Source organism: Scardinius erythrophthalmus (genome assembly GCF_964197995.2).
Source record: "Scardinius erythrophthalmus genome assembly, chromosome: 17".
NCBI classification, from domain to species: domain Eukaryota; kingdom Metazoa; phylum Chordata; class Actinopteri; order Cypriniformes; family Leuciscidae; genus Scardinius; species Scardinius erythrophthalmus.
Genome location: NC_138237.1, coordinates 13,754,618 through 13,781,873, shown reverse-complemented (window position 1 = coordinate 13,781,873; position 27,256 = coordinate 13,754,618). Strand labels below are relative to the sequence as shown.

General features: G+C 36.8%; 1 protein-coding gene across 6 annotated transcripts in view; it reads left to right on the top strand.

Moving 5' to 3' along the window:
• The first annotated feature begins 772 nt into the window (after positions 1-772).
• sfswap (splicing factor SWAP) overlaps positions 773-27,256 on the top strand; it is an 89,224-nt gene continuing 62,740 nt past the window's right edge. Inside the window, exons 1-11 of one of the 6 annotated variants that reach the window (XM_081391602.1) lie at positions 787-1,111; positions 2,222-2,363; positions 2,845-3,008; positions 8,213-8,344; positions 10,642-10,721; positions 12,498-12,723; positions 13,116-13,219; positions 16,374-16,524; positions 24,612-24,885; positions 24,970-25,143; positions 25,272-25,365. In XM_081391602.1, coding sequence (XP_081247728.1) covers positions 2,972-3,008; positions 8,213-8,344; positions 10,642-10,721; positions 12,498-12,723; positions 13,116-13,219; positions 16,374-16,524; positions 24,612-24,885; positions 24,970-25,143; positions 25,272-25,365 — 1,272 coding nt within the window. In that variant the 5' untranslated portion in view covers positions 787-1,111; positions 2,222-2,363; positions 2,845-2,971. Of the gene's footprint in view, positions 3,009-8,212; positions 8,345-10,641; positions 10,722-12,497; positions 12,724-13,115; positions 13,220-16,373; positions 16,525-24,599; positions 24,886-24,969; positions 25,144-25,271; positions 25,366-27,256 lie in introns of all 6 variants that reach the window. The other 5 variants (XM_081391601.1, XM_081391598.1, XM_081391597.1 and 2 more) reach the window with 5 other exon arrangements.

The window sequence follows — 27,256 nt, the reverse complement described above, 5'->3', positions numbered from 1 at the left end:
CAACATGTAATGAAAAAAGAAGTGTAATAACAAAAGTACTAATTGGCAACATTTTAATAATAATATCTAATATTTCATAGGAATATTGATGTATAATTTCTTTACCTATTCATTTTTTGTGTCTCCCAAATGCCTGATAAACATGATTTAGGTCTAGGTGTCCTCTGCATTGGACATGTATGAAATCAATGCTCAGTACTAAATTAATAGGCTTTCAGTAATTTCTAAAGACCAAGGAGAAGTTGTTGTCCTGGTGAAATCTCCAAACATTTGTTGACAAAATACAACCACTCAGATGAAATTTAGTTTGAGCAACTGAGTTTGTCCAGCACCTCCTTTGACTGAGGATTTGTTTAAAAAAAAAAAAGTCCGTATTTTACACCGCATTCGTTTAAAGTGCACTAAAATCAGTGCGCATGAACACACCCATTAAATTATAAAGTAAACGACTCAAAAACGGTTACCTGGGCATTATTTTGCTTTTGGTTTTGTTGGATGCCTACTGTTTCTCTTATTTTGCTTAGCGTGTTAAGTTTAGCGTGGGTCAAATATGCGCCTTCATTTTCACTTTAACGTTGACATTTTCGTCTTGATTGGGAATGATATCCATCTTTCCTATCTTAGCGCATAGCAAACATGTTGAAATATTATAAAATAATCACATATCATATACAAATGTCTTTACAAACTAAAACTGCAGCACTGCATTCGGTTTAACGAAACACAATTTAACGAATCTGCAACTCTGAAACGCAAAGTTCTTCAACACGCCATATTTGTTTCAGCAGTGTGTTGATATGTGTTGGAGCAATTGCTAGCTGATATATATTATCCCACTTCTCTCACCTTTAAAGAAATGGTTATACATTTCTAAAAGTCTATCGCTTATTTTGCGTGTCTAGCGGATATTATCTGGAATGTACCGGCGCGGGGGGAGCAAGAAGGATCGTAATAAAGCGGCTAAGGAGCAGAGCGACAGTAGCAAGTATGCAGAGCTGCTGGTGTTCGGCTACGCCTGTAAGCTGTTCCGGGACGATGAGAGGGCCAGCTACCACGAGCAGGGCAAACACCTTATCCCATGGATGGGGGACAAGAACATCATGATCGATAGGTCGGTTAAACAAACCTAATGGGAATCATTACTTAACCAACTTAATGTCTTCCAAAGGGACCTTGGATGTATTGTTGTTTTGCAGCACAGGAGGAGCTGATGGCATTGTGTGATGTTTACATGGCCAAACGTGAATAAAAGGAACTTGACAATGACAGATCTAAGATAACTTGCTTGGATTGTGATTATTTTTTTGTAAGCTCAATGCAATGACAGAACTGTCAAATGGATTCAACAAGAAGAACTTTAAACCAGTCTAAGATGGTTTGCTGGTCTTAACTGGTTTAAGCTGGTCTTCCAGCATGGCCAAGATAGTCATTAGCTGGTCTTCTGGCCAAGCTGGTTCTCAGCTTGTCTCCCAGCCTGCCAGCTAAAAAAGTGCCCAGACGCCTTTAAAACCATCTGAGAGACCAGCTAACCAGCTTAGGCTGGTTTAAGATGTTGTTTTTTTCTCTGTAGGGTTAGGGGAAATTTGAAATCCGAGGCAGAGTCCTTGCTCACATGGCGCCCTCTATTATATAATTTAAAATATAAAAGTCACATTGACTAGTTAAGTCTAAATGACTATCTATTTAATTATTTGGCGGTTAGAATAATTGAATTAGAAACATAATATGAACCTTTTGTACTGGTCATGTGAAGTCTCTGCTTCTTAACACTTAGTGAATTTGCTGTGGTCACATTTGTTGCATTTATATGATTAAATGAAAATCACAGCACATTCACGTAAGATAAGCCTGCTACTGTAAATAAGTCCGTGCATTAAGGTGGTTCTCACATATGATGTGATATATGAATGGATTCCTATTATATGAATTCTGTCTTTGTGCATAGATCCACATAAGTCTAACGTTGTTCTTTTGCAGGAAGTACTTTTAACAAGTAGTCAGTCAAATATTGTGTTCTTTATCTGTTTTCTCTCTTCCTCAACACTTTTTCCAGTTTAGCTGCAGACGTTTTAAAAAAAACGTGAAAATTGGTAATGAGCCAGGAGTGTGTTGAAACGCAGCGGGTTGCATTGAGCCACCTTAATCTGCATGGATCTGTTTCTTGTTTCCAATGTGTATGTGTGTGTCTCTCTATCACGTAATGCAGAACTTATTTCCTCAGCAATTAAGGCTAAGGGGTCCCTCCAGGCCCCGATTGCCACCTCATCGCCCACTTCTCTCTTTTGCCGAAGAAACTGGAACTGAGAAGTGGAATACAGGAGCGAGCGCAGGAAAATTTCCTCCATATGGGTTCTTACGGATAGGTATTTATGTGCTCGGGCTTGTGTGGATGTACTTCTTTTGCAGTAAATGTAGGAATGATGATGGCAGTTGTCTCAATAAGTCTCAGTTGTCTGACAAGGGTACAAGTTGGAATGGTTTGTTGAACCATGTAAGGTAAGAAGAGAGTTGTTGTTTGCGTTTTATTTTTATCTATTCGCCTGTTGCGTCTTTTTATGGTTTTAGTGAAGAATTAGATAGATTTAATAAGTTTATCATGCAAGTGCACTCACCTGTTGAGCCGTATGCCCTATGGAGTGCATCATATAGGCCATCTGCCTTTTGCTGCCCAGGCATCTCCTCATGCAAACCTTGTAAGCAAAGTAGAATTTTGAAAGAAAACCATATATGTGAATATACAAACAAAAGGCTTTACTTTTAGGGTTCTCCAGTGTGGTGAGTATTTGTTGTATGTAATCCAATGTTAAATTCCTATCACCTTTAACCACATGATTCATATTGCAGGTACGATGGCCGTGGTCATTTACATGATCTTTCGGAATATGACGCAGGCTCGTGGAATCACGACTACCAGCTGTCTGAGGAGGAGGCCAGGATAGAGGCTCTGTGTGATGAGGAGAGGTACCTGGCCATGCACACCGATCTACTGGAAGAGGAGGCCAGACAAGGTAAACGCACAGCGATCTAAGAGCTCAGTCAATTTTTATGTATAATTCAAACCTGTAAAGTTCATGTCAGCTCGAGTGCAGTGCAGTGTTGATTTATTTTTACACAGCTTTTTTGTATTTCTAAGTCAGTGGCAACTGGTTTAGGAATGCGTTTGCCAAACTTTTGTATGGTAGTGTATGTATAATTATTTTATAAATATAATAAAAAATTATTAAAATGTACTCAAATGCTGATAACGTCATTGCAAAAAAAAAAAAAAAAAAACTATTCAGTTATAAAAATACTGAATAGCATTTTCACTAGCGGTTTCAGGCTTTTGGACCCCACTTTACCCAATTAAATGCATTTTTTGTGCTTTTTTATTAACTTTATAAACTATATACTTTCTCTGTTACCTCTGCTTGTTCTGAAACCATGACATCTTTTATGTTTTTCTTGTCCCTGTGAGTTTTATTTCCATTGGGATGCATATATAAATGTAGAAAAGCATGAAGAGATCATTTTATAGCAGCACTTAAAAAACAAACAAATAAAAAACGATGACCTTTTCAGTTGGAAATAATTAATCTAGCTTGTTTCGTCTAAGTGGATAACCAGCACTCTTCAGTAAATCATGCTTTTTGACCTGTGCAGTCAGACTTTAAGTGCATTCCTCTAATATCTTTTTGATTGTATTACGTTTAGGGTTGTAACGGTATACCGGTATGGCAGTTTATTGCGATATTGACATGTACGATTATCATATCGTACACATTTGCTTATCCGCGGTTAAAAAAAAATAAAAAAAAAACACTAAACCCGATTTCACCCGCGCTGCCGCATATATGCAACTTCTTTCAGCTTGACTCCTTAGACTACACCCATACCTGTTCAGCGCTGAAAATGTCCGAGACAAAGGCTGCGAATCTCTATCCCCCGCCGAATTTTTTTTTTAAATCTGCAGTATGGGAATATTTTGGATATCCGAAAACCGATCGTGGGGTTGTCCTTGAAGATGGATATCCAGTTTGCAAGAGATGTGGACGAAGAGTGGCGGCAAATGGAGGAAACACGTCGAACATGTTCGGGAACACCATCCCTCCGTGAAGATAAATGTAATTCCATTTATAACTTAAGGCCATATTATTTCTGTCATGCAGAGGGAATCCCGGAATATTGTAATTGGAAACAATTACAGTACAAGTATGCCACGTAAAATGTGCGATTTGATAGATGGATGAATACATCAAAATATGGCTGTGCGATATACAGCGATATACGGCGCAAAAAGACTGGTGTGCGTCTGTGCGACCCCCTTAATTCTATATTCAGCGTGTCTCTGTATGAATGAGCAGCGCCGTTTCGTCTAGTAGATCTAGTACACACTCAAGTACGCTTGATGCTCATGGTTTTTAAAGCGTCTGTTGTCTCACTCACTATGTGAAGACGTGAACACATAAACATATCCAGAGCTACTCTGAGAGAACACTTAATGAGCCTTTTATAATTTTTTTTAAAAGAATAATCATCAAATACACTGACTGAAACTCATAGGTTCAGTACAACCTGTCAAAAAAAGTTTGGTTTAGCCTGAAGAAATAATGACTGAAATATATTACTATTGTATATAGTTTTTTGTCCATGTTTTAATTTGGTAAACCTCTCTTGTGTAGACAAACAAAAGTTGTTACATTTTATCTAATTGCATTTTCATACACCATGTTCAACCAAAAACCATATCTGTTTTCATTTAAGGGTCATTGTAGCTGATGATTATAATAATAATAATGAGAGTTTAATATCGTATACCGTGAAACCGTGATATTTTCTGAGACGATTATCATACCGTGAAAATCTCATACCGTTACAACCCTAATTACGTTTCAAGAAAAGTGAAAGGTACTTGGTTAGGATTGTTTGTGTGAAGAGTGTTAAACTTACATGGTTTGTTTTTTAGAATAAATAAAATAAGTTGTGTTGCAGAATGTGAAAGTGTTCGTTGGGTTATACTAGGTCACCAGACTGGCTCCTGGTTTTGTTTTTATGTGTGGGTTTTTTGTTCTGAAATGTTTATGTTCAAGAATGTTGTTCAAAATCAAGTTTGTCACTTGACTACACCCAGCAATTAAATTGTTAATTCAATGAAGTGCATTATTGTAACACCCAGGGTTGGCTCGATACCACAATTTTGGCTTGGGTACGATGCCAAAATTTAATACCTGGTTACCGATACCATAGTATAACTGAGAATGAGACCTTTGTACCAGTCGCACTGAGACATTTCAAATGATACCAAATGTGTAATACTGAATGATAATTATTCGCATTAAACCATATAGATTCTTGGGTAAATTTTGGTGATCTCAGCTTGAGAGAGAAGGAATGGGGGAAGAGGGAAAGAGATGTAGATTAGGATGATTCTGAGGTGAGACTTGCATCTCGAATGGTGCACAAGAGTGAGTTCAAATGTTAATTTCCTTCATTTTCTCAGAGAGTTGCCCTCTCTTCCAGTTCTTCCAGTTTCTCCAGTCTTAAAACACTCTGCAGTAACAAATGTGATGCTTGTTTTCAAGCATAAATAAAAGAACAACATAATAGCACTTCTCATTGCTCCATACTAGTAAAACTGGAGTGATACAATTAAAATAGTATTTGTTATTATTGAAGTACTATTACATTTAAGTACATTACTATTAAATACTATTACTATTATTGAATAATATTGAAAATATGCAATCTTCCTACAAAAAGTAGCACATTACATATAGAACAAGTGGCAGACCTATTAGTTTGCATTTAGCTACACTCCAAGACTTGATGCACAGATCTATATTGACATACAGTAACCGATTGTTTTCTGTCTGTTGCCATAGTTACCACTGTCAATCATCACAGTTTCGGATTTAATCCTGCATTTAAATCATTTCAGAAACTTTGCAATGGGCAGTTAGCAGCATGATGCATGCATATTGTATACAAAAAGCAAGCAAAGAGGGCTCCCAGTACAATCACTGAATCTCAGTGCTCCTAAACTCCTGTTTTAATCGATGAAGCTGACAACACTGCACAGTGAATCTCTTATTTACATTATGATGGTTTTTTTTTAATATAATGAAATGATTCACAAACTTGCTGAACTCCATGAGCTCGCTCTAACAAATATACGTTTTTATCTGATGAGCAGCCGACTTCTCATCAGTTTGGATAACACTGACATAAAGCGAAGAACTTCGGAACAGCAGCGTATCAAGTACCAAAATGAGTCATGATATTTTACCATTTGAAATATAATATACTGATATTTTTCAGTACCGGTATGATTAACACAAGACACATCAAATATGTGTTATGAGAAAACAATAAGCTATATATTACTTCGGCTGTACTGAAATATTTTTGTATGTGTATGTATAAGCCATTTTCCAAGTCACTTTTTAAAGCTGGAACGATCTGTTTTTTTTTTTTTTTTTTTTTTTATCACTTCTGTTGGAATGTTTGTAAACATTTTCAGAATGTTGTTTGGTAACTAGTTAGTCTTCGGGCTATGCTGATGAGTCAAGTGGAGCTAATATTATAGCACATTATAATAACTTGGTATGTGCATCACAAGGTTCAAAAGTGATGTTCCTTAGCTCAATTCGCAGTTTAACCATCTTTAAACCGAGGTGCGCAGTAAGTGGGAGTGAATTATGATGTCCTTTGCTGATGGTGTTTGCCCTTCGGGGAGACCCAACCTCATTAAACTTTTATCAATCTACCTACATTAACATCCTAAACTGTAATAAAGCATTTTGATTGTTTAATATTGGACTGTCCTTTTGCTCAATTGCAGTTTTGGTAGTTGTGATTCTGTAGTGAAATCGTTAAAGATGAGAAGAAACTGTGGCTGTTTGGATGTGCAGATTGGTATGAATATATGTTTCTTTGTAGACTGTGTTTCCAGAAGGTCAGTTTTAGGTTAACTTTTGTTTAGGTGAGTGTGTGTTTTAGGCTTTACATTAAATGCAGCAACAGAGTTGCTTTGCCACTGTCATCAGCACACACCTTGTTTTCTTTCAGCTATGCATGAGAATCAATACAGTTTCTGTGCTGCATTTGCAGTATAAAGTTGGCTATGGATCAGTTTTTCTCAACTCCAGGCCTGGCGAATGTGAAACCAGAATGTTTTCGATGTCTCACTAATTAAATCACCTGAATCAAATCAGTTTCTTTGTGTGTTGAGGGAACGTAACATGGACCAAAGACATGAAACAAAACAAAAACGTTACATGATGTCACAAGATGCGACCCTAAAAACATATAATACGCATGCACAAGACGACTTCGTTTTCACAAATTTGCATTTTTGAAGTTTATAAAAACAAGCAGTTTTCAAAAGTTTGCGTTTTCAGGCCCCCAAAACGCCGTTGTCGTGTAAAATTATTCCGTTTTTAGTTTAAAAAAAAGTGTAATGTAAACGGCCCCTAAATATTATAGTGATGACATTTTTTAATATGTATAAATATTATAAACGATAACATTATACATTTAATAAAATGGTTCAGCAAAATGAAAGAACTTACAATTTCAATTACAATGCAAGTGAGTGAAAGTTTTTTGCAAATTATTGCCACGTCGCAGTAAAGACATTTTATAATGTTACAAAAGATTTCTGTTTCAAATAAATGCTGTTCTTTTTTTTTAATTTGTTTTCTATTCATCAAAAAATCCTGAAAAGAAACTATCATGGTTTTCACAAAAATATCAAGTAGCACAACAGTTTTCAACATTGATAAGAAATGTTTCTTGAGCAACAAAGTTTCATATTAGAATGATTTCTGAAAAACCATCTGACACTGAAGTAATGGCTGCTGAAAATTCAGCTTTGCCATCACAAATTAGCCTACATATTATTTTTTTATAGAAAACAGTTGTTTTCAAGCCTTTGGTGAGCATAAAAGACTTCTTTCAAAAGCATTAAAAATATCTTACCCAACTTTGAACAATGTAAACTAAAAAATTAGATAGCACACCTAAAGATAGAAATGTTTAACTTACTAAACTATTTTCTATCTAAATTAAGGCTAGTCAAATAATAAATTGTTAGATCAGTGTTTTAGTCCCAACATTAGAATGTTCAAACTTTGAGGCAATGTGAATCAGCCGTAAAATTGTGGTGAACACTGCAATTAATTCAGAAGTTAACTTGAATTTTGTTCATGAGAACCTTTTGTTCCGTTTGCAGAGGAGGAGTATAAAAGGCTGAGCGAAGCTTTGGCCGATGAAGGCACCTACAGCGCAGTGGCCTTCCGTTACAGTGCGGACTACTACGACCCCTCCCAGCCCACTGAGGAAGAGGAGGCCAACAGAGAAGCAGGTGGGATCCGTACAAGTCTAGAAACCACACAACTTCAAAAACCACATACTTACTTTGAACTGCTGCTCGAGTCTGCCTAAGGAGATTCAGTTTCTGTGACAAGTTTCTGTTCTTCTCAGACATACTTTAGCCTACAAACTTCTAAATGCTTCGGGATGAAATGAGGCTATTTCCCTTAGGTCAAATAAGTTTGGTTATTGAGCCTCAAGGCACTGAAAAGCTCAAAGTTTTTTTAAAGAAAATGAGCGTGGCAAGCAGTGGATATGCAAAGACTGTTAATGACCAGCAAGGCCCAGCGGTTCAGCACTAAAGAGTTTTAGCATCATTGCTTTATAAACACTGAAGCCTAGAATTAGTTTGAGTCCTCAAAGCTCGTCTCGAGCGGAAATTTGGTGACAAATGAGATTCTAAAACAAACCGCAATCACCTTCGATGCTTTCGTAATCCTCATTCATACCTGCTTGCAACAGTACTCTGTAGAGAACAAGACACTTGGCCTATTGGCGCACAGTCCTTATCTACGCTCGCTCGCACACACACACACACACACACACACACACACAGATGGTCAGCTAGTGTCAATGATTTCTTTTTCTCACTGTGACAATGAAGAATTCATCATTTTTGTAGGAGCTGAATTGGAAGCCAGACAGCATTTCCCCCGCCTCATCAGAGTAAGATTGTTTGCGATTGTCAGCCTCAGACATCGCGGCCCACAGTCCTTTACCGTCTTGATATTGCCCTCAAAATTGGAAAGTACTTTTTCAATGTCGCAAGCTGTAATCTGATCGGCTGGCTTTACACAACTACCAAAAATAAGGGCCCACAGGATTTTTTTTTTTTATCAGTTCACTTGGAAATAAAGTCATGTTTACAAGGTACCAGTGCCTAGTTGCAAGAAATTCTAAAGTGAAAAAAAAAACAAAAAAAAAACCTTATTTGTAATTGTAGTGGAATATTACTAGAGGAGTTCTTAACTTAATAAAGTTTTGAGCATCTAGGTGCGGGTTTATAGAACAAGCCCTTGTGAAGGTTAAAGGGATAGTTCACCCAAAAATGAAAATACTGTCCTCATTTACTCACCCTCATGTTGTTCCAAACCTGTATGACTTTCCTTCTTCTGCTGAACACAAAAGAAGATATTTTGAAGAAAGTCGGTAACCAAACGACTGATGGACCCCATTGACTTCCATAGTAGGAAAAAAAAATACTATGGAAGTCAATGGGGACCAGCAACTGTTTAATTACCAACCTTCTTTAAAATATCTTCTTTTGTGTTCAGCAGAAGAAGGAAAGTCATACAGGTTTGGAACAACATGAGGGAGAGTAAATGAGGACAGCATTTTCATTTTTGGGTGAACTATCCCTTTAAATAATTTAGTTGATTTGCCAGTTTAATGGCTTCTTATATTAGACAGATATTAGAATTTTTGTTTAAGGAATTTAGAAGCAAGATAACTTGATATCCATGAGCAGAGCAGCATTTTTTTGTTTTGTTTTTTTGAGTTATATCTGTAAAATCTCCTGTACTTTTGATGTACATTTTCAGCTAATTCTCCAGTGTTTTCTGTTCAAAGAAATCTTGTTTTAATGGCAGTTTGTAATAATTATGGTATGATCTAAACATAAAAACAAAAGAAATTGTGTCCAGTCATTTACATGTCGTTCTGATGTTCTCATTGTGCGGGTGGCTCTTGGCCAAAATAATCTGCACTGTTGACCAGACCTTATGCCGTTTACTCAAAGATCTAGCTTTGTGAGACTATGTGAGATGCTTCAATTGCTAGGTTGTCATTTGTAATCACCAACGTAAAAACGTTAAGCCCACATGACAACTGACTATTTGTTGGAAAGGTTTAGAAGGGCTGTTTGATTTGTTAATGTGCCACTTGTAACAACTAAATTAATCTCCCACAATATCTTTGGCTCTTGCACATTATTGCACCAGCAATGTATTTCCATCTCGAGCCTCCATTTCCTTTCACACTGAATTCAGCATAAAATTTTAATTTGGTCTTTACCTGTCCTGGCCAATTCATGGAGGCCGAGGGTTGAAGAGTGCACGGAGGCAGCAGCGGTAAATGGAGATGACGGGGTTTGTGGTCTCTCAGAAAGTTGGAGTAACTCAAAATGAAACTTAAAGAGCCTCCAGTTCTTACTTAAAGAAGATTCATAGTTGCATCTGTGTGTTTTTTCCTCCCCCTCTTGCACCTCTGATTATTTTGTGCTTCTTCTGCCTTGTCGATCTGATTTTGTGGGTTCATTCTGTTTTTCCCTCACCTTTGTCCTTCTCTCAGATCAAGAGCAGGCGGAGGAAGAGAGTGAGGAGCCGTTTGTGGCGCCCCCTGGCCTCCTCATCCCTCCAGATGTAGAGCTGGTAAATAAATTATGAACCATACCTATTTTGCAAAGTTTACTTGGGGATTCAGCAATTCTGAGACCAAAATAATTATTTTCTTGTCATGGCCTTTAATAGATAAATGGCCTATGGCTTTTCTGTACTATTATGTCTAAATAAATTAAAATTCAACAATACAACACCAAAAACTAAAATAAGGGTTTTTAAAAATGAACTTTAAGTGATTTTAAATGCTACAACAAGTGAATTTAGGCATCACAGTGTTATAACGTACAGCATGAAATGGATATTCATGTATAGATTTGATAAATATTACATATAGTTGGTAAATTATAAATTTTTTACATTAAAATTGGGGAAATATCCAGTAAAATATAGGCTATTAAATACTAAAATTATTTATTTAATTATTTATATAATTATAATGACGATGCAGATAAATTAAAGTAAAATAAAAGTCTAATATTTGCAGATAATCAATATGGAACCAATATTTTGTGCATTCCTACTTATAATCACCATTACCTACATACTTACTTTGATTAAATATGTACTTGATTTGGTTTTCTGTTGTTGGATGTCTGTTAACTTAAACCGAAAATGTGTAGCTTTGCACTCGGCAAGAGGCCATTTATGACTATCTAGCAAATAAAGATTTATTCTGTTCTTTTTTTATTCAGAAGATTGTGATTTGATTCGAGCTATAAAGATCTTCCTTTGTATAACCTGTGCGCATGGTGGGATGCTAACGTCAATATGGGCTTTTATAACTGCAGGATCCCTCGTTTCAAAGCCACATGTAATCACTGATGATTTTTTTACTGTCCTTATAGCTGAAAGAAAGTTGATCAAACCAAATTATTCTTCTATAAAAGCTCTAATGCCCCTCCTTTATCCTCTTAAACCAAGGATTTGCCAGCACTTTCCCACCAAGGCCTACTGGAAACATAGCAACATATATACTTCACCATCCAGCGAGCCACTTGTTGTGAAAACAACAACCCTAACCTGCTCTTTCTTTGTTGGTGGGAGTGATTTTCGTCTCAAGGTTGAAATATAAGTGGAAGCCTTCAGTTTCTTAGGCTTGAAAACCCCAATTAGTTTAAAGTCTGCAAGGTTCTTTGACGGAGCATTGTGAATTATTAATCTTCAGCTGCTCTGATTACCTTGCTTATTGTACAGCACATAGCTTGAAGCAACAAAAGAATCCGATTTTGGAGACAAACGTTGGGTTGTTTATCTTCAAATTAGCAAGTCATTATTTGACTCTCTTGGTCTCTGGGGCTTTGAAAGCAATAGATTCTCTGTTTACCTGGACATTGGAGCCAAAATACAGCCCTTTGAAAAGTTCTCATGCAATATTCATACTTCACTCTAATGAAGGATGTGTGTCATTTTCACAACTCTGACACTATTGGAACCATTTGTCATTTAAAATATGGCATTGCCATTAATCAGTTCAGCACATGAATATGATTTTGTCTGCAGCTTGAAAGATTTGTGACTATTTTAAATCTGTGTGTGTAGCTGGAAATGAATTAATGACCTCCCTGGTTAGATTCATGAAGCGCCGGCCCACACTCACACGTCAATTGTTTGTGTGTTGAACTGCAGTATCTAGAAAATCTTGCGCCTGAAGTCATTGATGATAAATGTTCTTTACTAGTTTTTCCCTATACAAATTTTCTAATTAATCTTTATTTATATATATTTTTTTATAATGGTATTTTTTCTCTTATAAGCTTTTTCAGAATTTCAGTCTTGTTTACCCCATTTCTTTGCCATTTATTTCAGCCTGCGACCACCAAGACGCATGCTATTATTGAGCGCACCGCCAACTTCGTATGCAAGCAAGGGGCCCAATTTGAAATTGTGCTGAAGGCAAAGCAGTCTGGGAACTCCCAGTTTGATTTCCTGCGGTTCGACCACTACCTGAACCCTTACTACAAGCACATTTTACGTGCTATGAAGGAGGGGAGATACACACCGGCCTCAGAGGGCAAGCATGACCAGCAACAGCGTATGTTTTTCATGTGTTACAGTTTATTAGGTTGTCCTTTGTTTTTAGGCCTTTGTTGAAGTCATCTAGAAATTCTGACCCCTTATATTTATACACATTGTCCTTTTTTCCCCCACAATTCATTGGTGCGTATCATTATAAACAAACCAAAAAAAACTAACCAACCCCAAAAAAGTATTTATCACTATTATACAAATGAAATGGGTTGCAAATTCAGTTTGATATTGACTTAAATTAATGAATTTCATTTCTCTGGGTGCATTTCTCTCATTTTGTATATATTAAAAAAATTAACAAGAGTCAATTGTTTTTAAAATATTGAACCGATCTGAACAAATGTGACATTTCTGAAGTCAGTTAACAACCCAAACAATTGGTCCTTTTTAAAACAGAATCAAAGTCAGATGATTCTGATGATGATGATGGGGATGGAAACTACCTGCACCCGAGTTTGTTTGCATCAAAGAAGTGTTCTCGTCTGGAGGAAATAATCAAGGTATGACTTCAAACATATCCAATTCTGCTTAGAAATATTAATACATTACATTAATATATTTTGACATTTTCAGACTGATTATGTACCTTGCACCTTGTATCAAATATTGTAAAATGCGTGTTCGTAACTAAAACAGCAATGCCATGCAATTTAGCCCTTTGCTATGCACAGTGTGCTTACACACATTTATTTGCACTCAGTTAACCCAGTTAAATAGGTGGTCACCATTATTTTCTAATTTAATTGGTAAGTGTTGAAAGCCATACATTTCAAAATTAGTGTCAGATTGCTCTTAAGTTGTTGTATTTTTTGGCAGAACTGGGCCTGATATGAAAGCATCTGACATCAAAGTGTTCCCTTTTTATATATTTGTTCAAATAAGGATATCTCATCAGATGGTTAAGCTTTGAGTTCTTCATCTAATATTCTGTATGTTTAATCTGAGATGCTCTGTCATTTTTAGAGAGTGGCACAGAGAGTCATTGGAGATAAAAGCTTGTAAAATAAACTGATGTTGTCTGATTTGGTTTCCTAATAGAAGTCTTCAGCTCTTTGCTTGATGGTATAAGTTGGCTTTTCAATCATGAACTTTAACTTTTGCAATACTTGTCTAATTTATTTAAAGGAGCTCACTTATGGTTATTACAGTCAAATACTGCCAGACTTGTCAGAAATTATAAAACTAAGTTTTCTGCTGCTAAAGGAAGAGTGACTGTTGAACATTTATCTCAGGTCTTATGCTCGAGATCCCTCGGTGTGTCATGTTTTTCTGTGGCTTAGTCAACCTGTGTGTTCTGGTTCTTCCAGAATATGGGATTAATGCCACCCACATGTTATGGTGGATTGATAACTTAATAGCAGCTCAGGTAACAAGTCATGCATTCTTAGGGGCCGTTTTCAACTAAAAAAACGACACGACACCTTATTCAACTAAAAACTGAAAACGTATGCGTTTTGGCCATTCATTTACATGACAGCGGCATTTTGGGGGCCTGAAAACGCAAACTTTTGAATATTGGATTTATAGTGCAAGATTTTGAAGCGGTACTGTTAATGTCTCTGTGTTAACTACAAAATTGTGAATTTGTGAAAACGGTGATACCATGTGCATGCATATTACATGTTTAGTCTATGATAGTGCTTCTTTACAAAGTGGTATTGTCAACTACTGGCCTGGCAGCATACTACAGCGTTTTTAGTCGTTTTTGCGGATTCAGCATGAACGGGGATCGTTTTGACAACGTCGTTGTCTGTATGCGAAAAATGTAAAGGAAAAACTTTTCTGTTTTAGTACATCGTTAATCACGAAAGCAGCATTATTAAGTTTGCTGGGCATTTGAAAATAATAAATAATAAATATTGCTTACTATTATCACATTTATGCAATGTAATTACATTTATTTAAATTTATGTAATGAAATTATAGTTATATAGAAGTTGTCATAATGTTATATAATGTAATTCACATTAAAAGTTATAACATCTACATTTATTAGGTTTATTATGTTTTTAATTAGTAAGAAATTTTACAGCTGTAATGAAATTCCAGGACAGCTATAAATTCAGAAACAGACTTGCTGGAAAAATTATGGCATATGGTGGTTTGTTTATAATTTTCACCTCATTTAAAATTATGCGTCCAAGACTATCACAAATCATTCTCACAATTTCCACAAGACCTCATTTATGTTAGCCAGCTGAATGACTTCCTTGACGTATTTAAATCATCAGAGGTTGCTCTAGGAAGGAATGTTCAATCCATCACAGCAAACCAGATGTTTAGATTTTGTAAGGCATAAAAACATAAGATCAACAAACTTTTTGCCTTCAGTAGCTTTGCCTTGTAGCTTTACCTTATATGTATTATTATAATTTTGTCCTTTCTCTTACATATTTTTTAGTCTGTATGTTTGGAAATATTAAAATAGTAAAAATTTCATACTCACAGGTTAGAACCTTTTACCCAGAGAGCTCGTTTATTGGAAGCTTGAAATATGAGCCTTTGAGGAATCATTTCTGCTTATGTGATGAGAATGGGCTTTATGCCCAGCTGCACTACTTCCTGAACTTCAGCCAGCTCCTTTGTTTCCTGTCTGCCATTATTGGACACACTGATTAGTCCAGGTGTGCTTGACCTCAGTAGTCGCAACAACAATAATCAGACACACCTGGATTAATCAGTTTGTCCAGTAATGGCAGGCAGGAAACAAAGGAGCTGGCTGAAGTTCAGGAAGTACTGCAGCTGGGCATAAAGCCTATTCAAGAGCTCACACTTATAAGATAGCACCTCTAGTGGTGAAAAGTAGTACTGCAGATTCAGCTGAAAAAGCTTGTGTTGAAGGAATGGTTCAGGCAAAAATGAAAATTCTGTCATTGTTTACTGACCCTCCTGTTGTATCTTAAAATATATGTTTGTTATTCAGTGAGCAACAGGCAAGCAAACTGGATTTTTAAGATGTGTTGTCATAGTTCGGTGCAGACGTGTTGAACTTGAGACTAGACTGAAAATGCACTGGAAGACAAAAAGCTGTCTGCATCTGTTGATCAGTACTTAAAAGGTCACTTCCTTAGAGGACAGAAGGGATTCCAGTAAAGTGCGTGTTCAGCACTTTGTCTAAAAAGAAGTCTCGCAGGGTAGGGAAAGGATCCGTTCATGCAGGACTGCAACAAGCAGAACTGATGACAGCGTTCAAAAGTCTATAAAGCATGGAGTGACATCCAGTGGCAGGAAGTACAGAGGAGAGACGAGTGCAGACTTGAAATCTTTGGTTAATATGGATGTCCCAGTGTTAGACATCTTTTTCTTACCTTGTTAGACTGGCTACCTTATACACAATTGGAGCGGTGTCTCACGTGGACAAGGAAAATAATTAAATGCAGTCAAACTCTGCAAGACTTTTGAAAGGATCTGCCACAGAGCCACCTGAAATAACTACAAAACAATGTGCTCCAGTGAATTGCTTCCAAGGGGAAACACAAAATACTGGCTAGGTTTATAACCTGATTTGTTGACTTAACTCAATTGTATGGTTACACGCAAAAAAATCTTTTCTGTTTTGTTTAAACAGCTTTACACACGTTTTCTGGGTGAGAAATATATACATATTGAGGAAAGTAGCGCACAGCCCATTGACCATGTTTTCATGTGTCATAGCCTCTGCAGGTCATTGATCCAGATCACCCGTTGGCAGCGCTCGTTCGAAAAGCCAAACAGGAGAATAATGGTGCTGTGGCGATAGCGGCCAAAGCAGAGGAAGAGCATCAGCCGCCGGCAGTAGCAACACAGATGGAATACAGCTCCGACCGTGAGTATGAAGCCACATCAACATCTATATGGTTAAACAAAAGGAACAGCTTTTTAGAAGTTACAAGAGCTTTTGGCTTCACAATTAATTCAAATAAATACAAAATCATGATATGCATTTATTATTAATAATAATAACTAGGGGAATAACAATGTATCGTGTCACAATATATCGCAATACAAAAATGCAAAATTCAACAATAGGCATCGTGGATGGTGACAATCTGTATTGAGTATAGTTCACCCAAAATGAAAATTACTGTGTGAGGAAAAAAGTTTTAGTATCAGTACTACATTAAACTACTATATATAATGTTATCTAATGTATAATAATGCAATGATGGAATATTTGTGGTTCCTGATAATGGCAAAATATCTTATGTTACCAGTAAAAAGTGGCCTTTACATTATTTTAAATATATCTAGTCAGTGACAGAGTGCAAGCATATTCGTTTTAAGTAATTTTCAGCTTCAGAATCATAAATATTTTTATTCTGATGTCATCATTTTACTAAAGCGCTTTATAAAAATATTTATCTGCCTCATATACTGTTAGTCATTTTGGTTATTCTATTGAAAGAACTGATTTGTGTTTTAACACATGGTGAGCATAAATGGGCTTGACATTTGCAGTGTGCTTAGACTTACAATGCACCATAAAGCTTGACACAAACTGAACCTGCAGCATGATAGAGTTCTGTTTGTCTTTTTTGGATGTGGTCGGTAGTACTTGGCATGACTCATTCTGATGAAAAAGACATATTTCTTCTTGAGATGAGCCATTAATGGAAGTGGACTACAATGCCAGCTCTTTAAAGATTGTGGCAAATCATTAACATCTTGAATTCATTTTAGGATGATCGATTTTCAGGGCATCCTTGAGTGAACATGGCAATGAAGCTGACCTTCCAATGCGAGCAAAGTTCATTAAATGAAGTACTAAAGCAGGCAGACTGCCCTCCTTATCTTCAGTCAGTTCAACTAATTCAACAACTTTAAAGGCAGCTTTTCTTTCACCACTTGAATTGATTCTCACTACATCCTCAGATTTTTGCAGCTGTTGTGCAGTGGATCACAGACATGTCCGTTGTGCGTGTGATTTCAATGGCGAAACAAAGGCACTCAAATTGGTCTATAAGTTTGTCAGTAATAACATCTGCTCCTAATGAGTGAGTTTTTAAGCAGTCTGATCCACAGATGCGTGCTTTCTGTTCTTGGTGCCAAAATGAGTGCACCTGATGCTCAAAAAGCAATTTTAGAAGCAAACCAAAAAGTAATCAGTGGTCATTTGGAATAATATTGAATTTGCTTGATATTGCAGCACTTGCTTGCAGTGTAGAACCCGTTATGCGGCAATCAAGCAACGTCAAAACTATGACTTACTATTATAATAATCAACAGGGCACTGACACAAATAAGAGATTTGTGCATTGTGGATAGAATTGCTCATTATAATGGGAAAGGAACATTTTGTTGCATCTGTTTTTGCTATTTAAATTATTAAAAAACAAATAGCTGTTTTGTTTTTGCTCTTGCCAAGAGGACAGATGTGAAGTTGAAGTTTGATTTACTGATAAAACGGCAATGAATTAATTTAGCAACACCTTTCTCAGCTTGTTTTGAATGTGCCTGAATGAGCATGATATCAAATGTATTTGAATGTGTATTTTATTTTTATAGTATTATTTTAGTACTACTACATAGGATTGTAGTTTTGATTACTATTTTGAATTAGCTTTTAATTTTTAGACATTCATTTTTAGATTTTTAGTTTTAGTAATTTTTTATGTGCTTTTGTCATTTGTATTAATATTAATTATTATTATTGATTATTAATTATTTTATATTTAAATCAATTTATATTTCTTTTTAATTATTTTATTTTATATTATTATTATTATTATTATTATTAATAATATTATTAGTAGTAGTAGTAGTAATTTTTAGTACTTAAACTTATTTTATTAGTTAGTTGCCAAGGCAACATTTCTAATTTTCACTCAAATTTAATATATGTATATGTATATATATATATATATATATATATATATATATATATATATATATGTATATGTATATATGTGTGTGTGTGTGTGTGTGTGTGTATGTATGTGTATATATATTTTTATTATTTATTTATGACAGTTCTATTTCAATTAATGAAGTTTTAGTTGGTTTTGGTTTTAGTTAAATGGATAGTTCATTAATTCTTTCTTCTGCTGAACACAAAAGATGATATTTTGAAGAATGTTAGAAGCCAAACAGTTGATGTACCCCATTGACTTCTGTAGTATTTTGTTTCCATACTATGGAAGTCAGTGGGGCCCACCAACTGTTTAGTTACCCTTATTGTTCAGCAGAGGAAGGAATTTCATGCAGGATCAACTTGAGGGTGAGTAAATGATGACAGAATATTAATTTTTGGGTAAACTATTCCTTTAACAGTAGCAGCACGGAATCAGGCATAATTATGCTTACAATTACTTGTGTAATGAAATCTGCTGCTTGTCTTCGTAATTTGGCTGGGCAGTTCCCAATGTTGAACTGATTATAGGTAGTAGGACAATTATGACCGAAAACTACATACCCAGAGCTTTATCCTCTCACCTGGTCGTACTAAAAAAAACGTTAGAAACTGCACAGACATATTATGACGGCAAGCACCGGCAGATTTATTTTGACCAAAGAGAATAACAGAAAGTTTTTGTCCTCCAGAGACCCATGGCGTTTAATCTTCCATCCTAACTCGCAAGGTTTTAAGGTACTGTGGGGAACGAGCAATTCGCCTTTTATTGGAAATAGAGAATTTAGCGCTCAGCTGGTGAAACACTCAAGCTGGGACTGCTGATTTGTCTCAATTAGCTTGACTGAAAGAGCACCACTGGTTTCTTGAGGGAAGTGCCACAGGATTACAGTGCCCGAAGGCGATGCAGAGGGCCAGTTTCTCAAAAGAAAAGCTACTTTGACTGCAAATGTGTATTTTCTAGGATTAACAGCATTACAAAGAGGTTCTGTAGGCTTAACCACAGTCATCCTATAATATTTGTCCAAATGTGAGGGTAATTTTTCCAAGGCTTTGTGTCTGAGGTTTGCTGTGTATTTGTCTTTGAGGGATGCTTGGCATTAAATTTGAAGTTTGTTTTAACATTGTTCCCTTTCTTCTCAAATCAAGTTGGAATTAGTTCCCCTGCTTGGTCTATTTTAAACTGGTTGCTATCAAGTTCCAACCATGTGGTACGACAAAAGGAGAAAACTTTTTATAAAAACGGATTCCTTTGGTTAACTGGTGGTGGGATGTCATGAGACTCATGGAAGTGCACTCTCAGCGGGATTGAGAGACGTGCACGGCTGGCTGACCTCAAGCCTTCTTGGGAATCCTTATTTACGGCCAGTGGCCATAGCTTAGGCAGACTTCAGATTTATTACGTTACGCACGCCGTTCTGCTCGTTTGTCCCAGAATGCTCTGCTCATTCCCTGTGAGTCACCCTGGCGCCAAACCACAGGCTGTGCCAGTTTCGCCCTCCCCATTACTCCAGTAAGACATCTCTCTTCTGCTGAAAAGAGCAGGCTATTCTGTCCATTTCACACCACTAGAACAATTACACTCTCATTTCACTAGGGTTCAGTAGACCTTGTTGTTCCACATCCATTCAGCTCACATGATTAATGCAGTTTATTAAGAATGTTGACATTAGGGAGGTGTGACCTTTGAACTGCTCAGTTACTGGACTAAGCGTCTGCCAAAACTGCAATCCCAGCAGATTACGTTGTCTGTTTTATAGTCATGAGTCATGATGTCTTGCAAAATTAGTCTTTTTAGTGTTCAGAGTACTTTTCTTTGTGGTTTTACTGTGATAACCATTGTCATTGTGTCGGTGGTTAGAACTTGTCAGGAGGAACTGCATAATTAGGTTAATATAGTGTTGGTATAGAACACCATGCTAAACTACTCTGACATCATTTCCTGTACAGCAAAGGAATTGTTTTATCTGGGTTGTGGTCGTACAGTTGAATGACTCTTCTGAGTCAGTTCTTTGAAATGAATTAAACCACTTACAAATGAGTCTCAGATGAACTCACTGGTCTAAAACGGATTACTTTCTCTTTGAATCAGTTGAAATGGTTTTGAATGAATTCGCTCACTGTAATACTGTTTATATACAGTACTGTTCAAAATGTTTGGATTCTGTAAGATTTTTTTTTTAAAGATGTCTCTTATTGTCTTATTTATTTAATTAAAAATACAGTAAAAACAGTAATGTTTCCTAGATTAATATATTTAAAATGTAATGCAAATTAAAATGTATTCCTGTGATGGCAAAGCTGAATTTTCAGCATAATTTCTCCAGTCTTCAGTGTCACATGTCACTTGCTCAATCGTTTCTTGCTATTATAAATGTTGAAAACGGTTGATGTTTTTTTTTTATTCACTTCAAGTGTCAGAATCGGTTTATTCTTTGCAAATCCCATCTCATCCCGTTAGGACGTGTCCGTTAACCTCTGTATTACACTACATGCTCAGTTCAATTCTTAGGATTATTCTGGGTTACGGCCTCTCTGAGGTGACTTGTGAGATTCAGAAAAGAATTAATTAAAAAGAACTCACTCAGACTTATTTGCCTGAGTAAGCATAATTTTGTTTGCGTTTGAGACGTGTTCCCTCAGGCATTGAGGATTATGTGTTGATTCTTCAGGCTAATCTTTCTCAAATAGCGCTCGAGTCAAATCCAGCAGCAGATGCCTGACTCTGGATCTTCCACAGCTCTCTACCTCTTAATCTCCACAGGGAGACGTCATAAACGATTAGATCCCATCATTGAAAATGAAGTTTGAGATGGAGGAAGGACCTATTAGTTATGAAATGTGTGAATTCTGCTGTGGTTTAATGGGGCAGTGATGTCATTCAGTTATATGGTTGTGATATATGCCAGCAGCCATAACACCCTGTAGCCCAAGACTGGTTGCCCACTGAAGCTAAGCTGGGCTGAGCCTGGTTAGTACCTGGATGGGAAACCTCCTGAGAAAACCAGGTTGCTGCTGGAAGAGGTGTTAGTGAAGCCAGCAGGGGGCGCTCACCCTGTGGCCCCTAACACCCCAGTGTAGTGATGGGGACACTATACTGTCAAAGAGCACCGTCCTTTGGATGAGACGTTAAACCGAGGTCCTGACTCTCTGTGATCATTAAAAATCCCAGGATGTCCTTCGAAAGAGTACAGGTGTAACCCCGACATCCTGGCCAAATTTGCCCCTTGGCCTCTGTCCATCATGGCCTCCTAATCATCCCTATATACTGATTGGCTTCCTCACTGTCTCCTCTACACCAGTAAGCTGATGTGTGGTGGGCTTTCTGGTGTAATATGGCTGCCGTCGCATCATCCAGGTGGATGCTGCACATTGGTGGTGGTTGAGGAGATTCCCCCTTCCATGTTAAGCGCTTTGAGTACCCAGAAAAGCGCTATATAAATGTAACAAATTATTATTATTATTATTATACTCTGATGGAAATAGGCCTGTTAAAATTATTATATAATCGTCTTTGTATGATTATTTGATTTAAATGCCAAAATTTGATCAATGCGTGACTTCCAGTTCCAAACACAAATTGCAATAAACATGTTTTTTTTGTTTTAATAATTTAAATGTTTATATATGCTTGTGTATTTCTGGAAATATTATAGTAAAATATAATTTTTTGCAAGCTCAAATCAAGTTACGAGGATTTTGACCTGTGAATTTCAGAGAATTTAGGACCTACGTGTATTGTCCATCATTAGAACGGCCGCATCTGAGGTATTAAATGCATTGTGTTACATTTTCATCAACTTACGAGTTATGAAGTTCACTGTAGCTATGTGGGCACTCAGTCATTTTGACAAAATCTCATGTTATTAAAGATGAAGTGCTACGCACAGGCTAATTAAATGGTTAGAAAATTCTGTCATCATTTACTCACCCTCATATCTTTCCAAACCCATAAGACTTTTGTTCAACTTCGGAAAACAAATAAAGATCTTTTTGATGAAATCTGAGATTTTTTATCCCTCCATTGACAGCCTACGCAACTACCACTTTCAAGCCCGAGAAAGCCCAGAGATCATTAAAGTACGCTAATCCATGTGACTCCAATGATTTAAACTCAATTTTATGAAGCAGCACGAGTGCTTTGTTTGCGAAAAAACAAAAACATAATTTACCTCTTTATTTACAAAATTTTAATCTCCAACATCTCCAACAACATCTGCTCACGTCAACAACATGTATGCGTCATGGTTCTCTTGTGAACACACGTAAACTGTTTTACTGACAGTTTGAGGATCCACTGGAGATTCAAGATTTAGTCACAAGTTTAGTTAGCCTACGTAAAGGGTAACCAATAGTAAGGATTTATAATAATAAAAATGATGAAATCTGGATATACCAGGTTTCCGCCCGACAGCGACAACATATATATGATATATGTAGTTCATTTTTTACCGTACTGTGTGCTGCTCAAGGGGTATATTTTGCAATAATGACTGGCTGACTTTGCATCATCCCACTTACTACAGTCTAGCATATAAATGGAGATGAAATATGTTTTATAGTATCGTTTTGTAATATTGATCTTAAAGTTGTTTCATTAAATTTTATGAGTCACATCTCAAATAAAATGTTGGAGATACACTTGCCACACACATCTCTCGCTCTCTCCTTCGTTCTCGTCTCTTCTTCAAGAATCTCGTCTGCTGCTCTTTCTTTTTTCTTTCCCTTGGTCTTTCTGCTATTTTCTGTTTGACTCTTGTGCTCAGTTTCTCTTGCTCCTTTCTCCCCACACTCCCATGCACGTTCAAACATTCACAGTCAGTCATGAAGTAAATGTAGTTGTGTCCAGATTCCAAGCGCCCCTCTCCTCCCTCACCCCTTCCTCTTTCAGCTCACTTTGATGTGTGGCTGCAGTCAGACAGAATGCTAAACTCGTCCAAATGAGCAGGTCTCTTCTAGGTCCTGAACAGCCCTGACTTCAGGAGTACTCATGAGATGGTGTTGCTTTAATTCCTTTATCTTTAAAATGTCTTTTATTTTTTAGAATTGTATCATTGTCAGAGTGCTGCAGGTTCATGTTTTTACCTTTATGAAGTCTAAACACCTCCATCTCTGTGCTTATAGTTCACTCAAAAATGCAATTTTTCATTTACTTGCACTCATGTTGTTCTAAACCTGTATGAGGGTAAGTAAATAATGACAGATTTTTATTCTTGGGTGAACTAAAGCTTTAAGCCTCTAAAAAATGTGCACACAGATATTTTCTGTATTTGCCTAATAGCACAGATTTGGTTGTGTTGTTAACGGAGCTTGAACTCGCGGCTCTGTTTGCATTGCATTCTTATTAAACTGCTTTGTTTAATGGTTCTTTTTTTGCCACAGTAACAGTTGACTGAAGGAAAGGAGCAGCGCTTGACTGTAATTAGGCTTTATTAAGTGTTTTTCAAGAACTGTATGTCTTTACATGCTTGCCATCTCAACATGAGGACAGTCTGATCCTAATTATTTGTGGTAGAGCAGAACAAACGAATGCGATTTTTTTTCTCTTCCGCTCGCTTTTTATCTTCTGCTTGAAAAAGAAATTTAATTATGCGGACAGTGATCTAAACGTAGATTATTTTAATACTTAATTTGCATCAGCAGTTCCCTCTGTGTACTTCCCTTGCCGTATAACCAAAGCAGAAATACTATTAATGACTAATGTTTAATGCAGGGCTCGACAAATATCACCAAAATGAAGCTCCGTCTTTACATTGCAAATGGGGCAGAGAAAATGAGGCAGAGATATAATAATGATTTATAAAAATTGTGGAACTACTGTGACTGTGTGTTACCGTTCAAAGGTTTAGGGACACTTATTTTACGTGCATCATATTTAAGAATTCTGTGTGTGTGTGTGTGTGTGTGTGTGTGTGTGTGTGTGTGTGTGTGTGTGTGTGTGTGTGTGTGTGTGTGTGTGTGTGTGTGTGTGTGTGTGTGTGTGTGTGTGTGTGTGTGTGTGTGTGTGTGTGTGTGTGTGTGTGTGTGTGTGTGTGTTTCTGCATTTCACACAGCTAATGTTACAGCCATGTACTATGGCTACTGTATGTTGCCTGATGGTACATATTGCCTTGCACCACCGCCACCTGGGATTGACGCCAGCGCCTATTACACCTCGCTGCCCCCTGCCATGATGTCAGCTCCTCCTGCATCTTGTCCTCCTCCTCCCCCTGGCACCACACCTTTGTTGGATCCTGTAGCTGTAATCCCATCAGCCCCTGCTGCAGGTCCTGTCACGGTGTCAGCTCCTGCGTCTGCTCCACTCTCCCAATCTACTCCTGCCGTCCCTCCAGTTTCCAGGTAAGCGTCTGTTTTTGCTTTCTGTAGATATTGAAGTATTTAAAAAATCCTATATGTGTCTTTATTTTTATTTTCATCCATCAGTTCTCGGCCCTCTCAAACCACAGTCGCCCCGACGGTGGTGGCCGCTGCCGCCCCTGTTGCAGCCATCATCCCTCCGCCTCCTGACATCCAACCTGTCATTGACAAACTAGCCGAATATGTGGCCAGAAACGGGGTGAAATTTGAGACCAGTGTGCGTGCCAAGAATGACCCACGGTAAGCAGTTATGCTCCTGCTTGTTACAGTCATCCCTACAGATACGACGGTCTCACTGCTCCAATTAAATTACTGTAATATGTAATAACTATAAACCACTCTCTGTGTGTGTCTTCTTCACCCTAAAGGTTTGACTTCCTGCAGTCCTGGCACCAGTACAACTCCTATTACGAGTTTAAAAAGCACTACTTCATGCAGAAAGAAGGCCTGAGTGTGCAGGAGGTAGTTTAATCTTTCTTTTTAATTTCTCTTTCCTTTTCTTTTCTCGCACGCTAGTTTTTCTCTCTTTTAAATTCATTTCTAATTACATTTAAATGTATTTGTGTAGCAGATGCAGGTACATTTATTACAGCAACAGCTCCTACTAGCAAACTGTGTTTATAGCACAATATGACATATTTAGCATCTCAATAACTACTCATTTGGTTTCAGAAATTGATGTTTACCAACTTAAATAATCATGTTTCATAACCTTCAAGGTTTTTAATACTTGGTGGCTCTTCTCCATGGCCATTTCTGTGGATTATGCATTGCTTATTCACCCCTGTATATTTCTGTTCATTAATTTCTCACATTTTCAAGGAGAGGGCCTTGATTTGACATTTGCTGACTTGCATCAGTAGAAATATTAAGAAACATCAGTATGCAAAAAATGCAGTACATGCATTTTGAGTGAAATGTAGTGTTTTATCAACTGTTCAAGACAGTAACTTTTGTGAGTGATGGTTTCTTGTGTACCGGTAGGATAAAACAATTGTAATATAGATGCAAGAAAAACCCCATCTTAATGCAGATGAATTATTAGTCAGTGCAGTAGGCAGATTAGCACCTTATGGTCCTCTTTAGTAATGTAGAAACACTGCAATACAATACTATAATACAATTCAGTTTAATGGTAATTCAATAAGGCAGTTCAGGACAGTGTAAAGGGTGTAATATAAGGGCAATTAGTAAACAATAGAGGGTTTCATGCAGTCAATACAGAAACAGTTTACTTTGATCCTTGCTCTAGTTTAACACTGGCATACTGTGGAAGGAGATTGAGCAGCTGTTTTTCAGAGCAGATATATTAGAGGTTGCTAATAATTTGTTGAAGAACATTCTTTTAGCTGAATCGGTTTAATTTGACTTGATTTTCTAGAATATTCAGGCAATTATCTTTTAAATTGCCCCTATAATGCTACTTTAAAGGATCCTAATTTTGTTTTGGAGTCTCCTACAATAGATTTACATGCATCCAATTTCAAGTAAAAAAAAAAAGCACTTAAGTTTTTTCATAATATACTTTGCAACATCACCTCATTTCTCAAAGAGTCTGAAAACGGTTTGTTCGCTCTAAACCACAACTTACCGCAAGCCTACTCTGCTCTGATTGGTTAGACGGCCCTGTCTTTTGTGATTGGTCTAGCGCATGTTGGAAACAAAATTTCTGCTTCTGAGGTTTTCTCATCTCTTGATACAGAGTGATACAAACGATGGTGTCAGTTTTTCGGTGTCAATTCTAGAGCTCAGCCTTTTGAAGTGCATGCAAATTAGATTCACAGCGTCTTCTTGACAACACGAACCAAACTCTTCCAGGCCTCAGCTACAGCAACAGTGTTTGAGGGTGGGTCAAAGTAGACATCATTCGCAAAGACCAATGTAGACCATAAGCTGGCATTATGCACATTTGTTACATTGTTTCAAAGGTATGTAAGAGGAAGTAAGACTGGAATTGCTGATGACTCATTTCAGCAGTTCAGCATTGATTCTTTTTTAAGGAGACAATAACTTTTTTTGTCATGTGCTTTGATCTGTAAAACTTTGCAGACATTTTACCTTCACAAACAGTTATATTACACACTGCATGAAAGGTAATATTTGAAAAAGCATAATGTGGCACTTTAAATTTAATGATTAGTTGTCCATTTTTAACTAGAATTTAAATCAAAATACTTTATATTTTCCAAATATTGCATAATGTATTCAGAAAGTATTTTAGTATGAACATTTAATTTAATTATACTAATATTAATTATATTAATTATTTAATTACGTCAATAATTGTTTAAAGCTAATAAAACTTAATAAGCTTAATCAGTTAAACATTGAATTAATAATGCATTCATTAGCT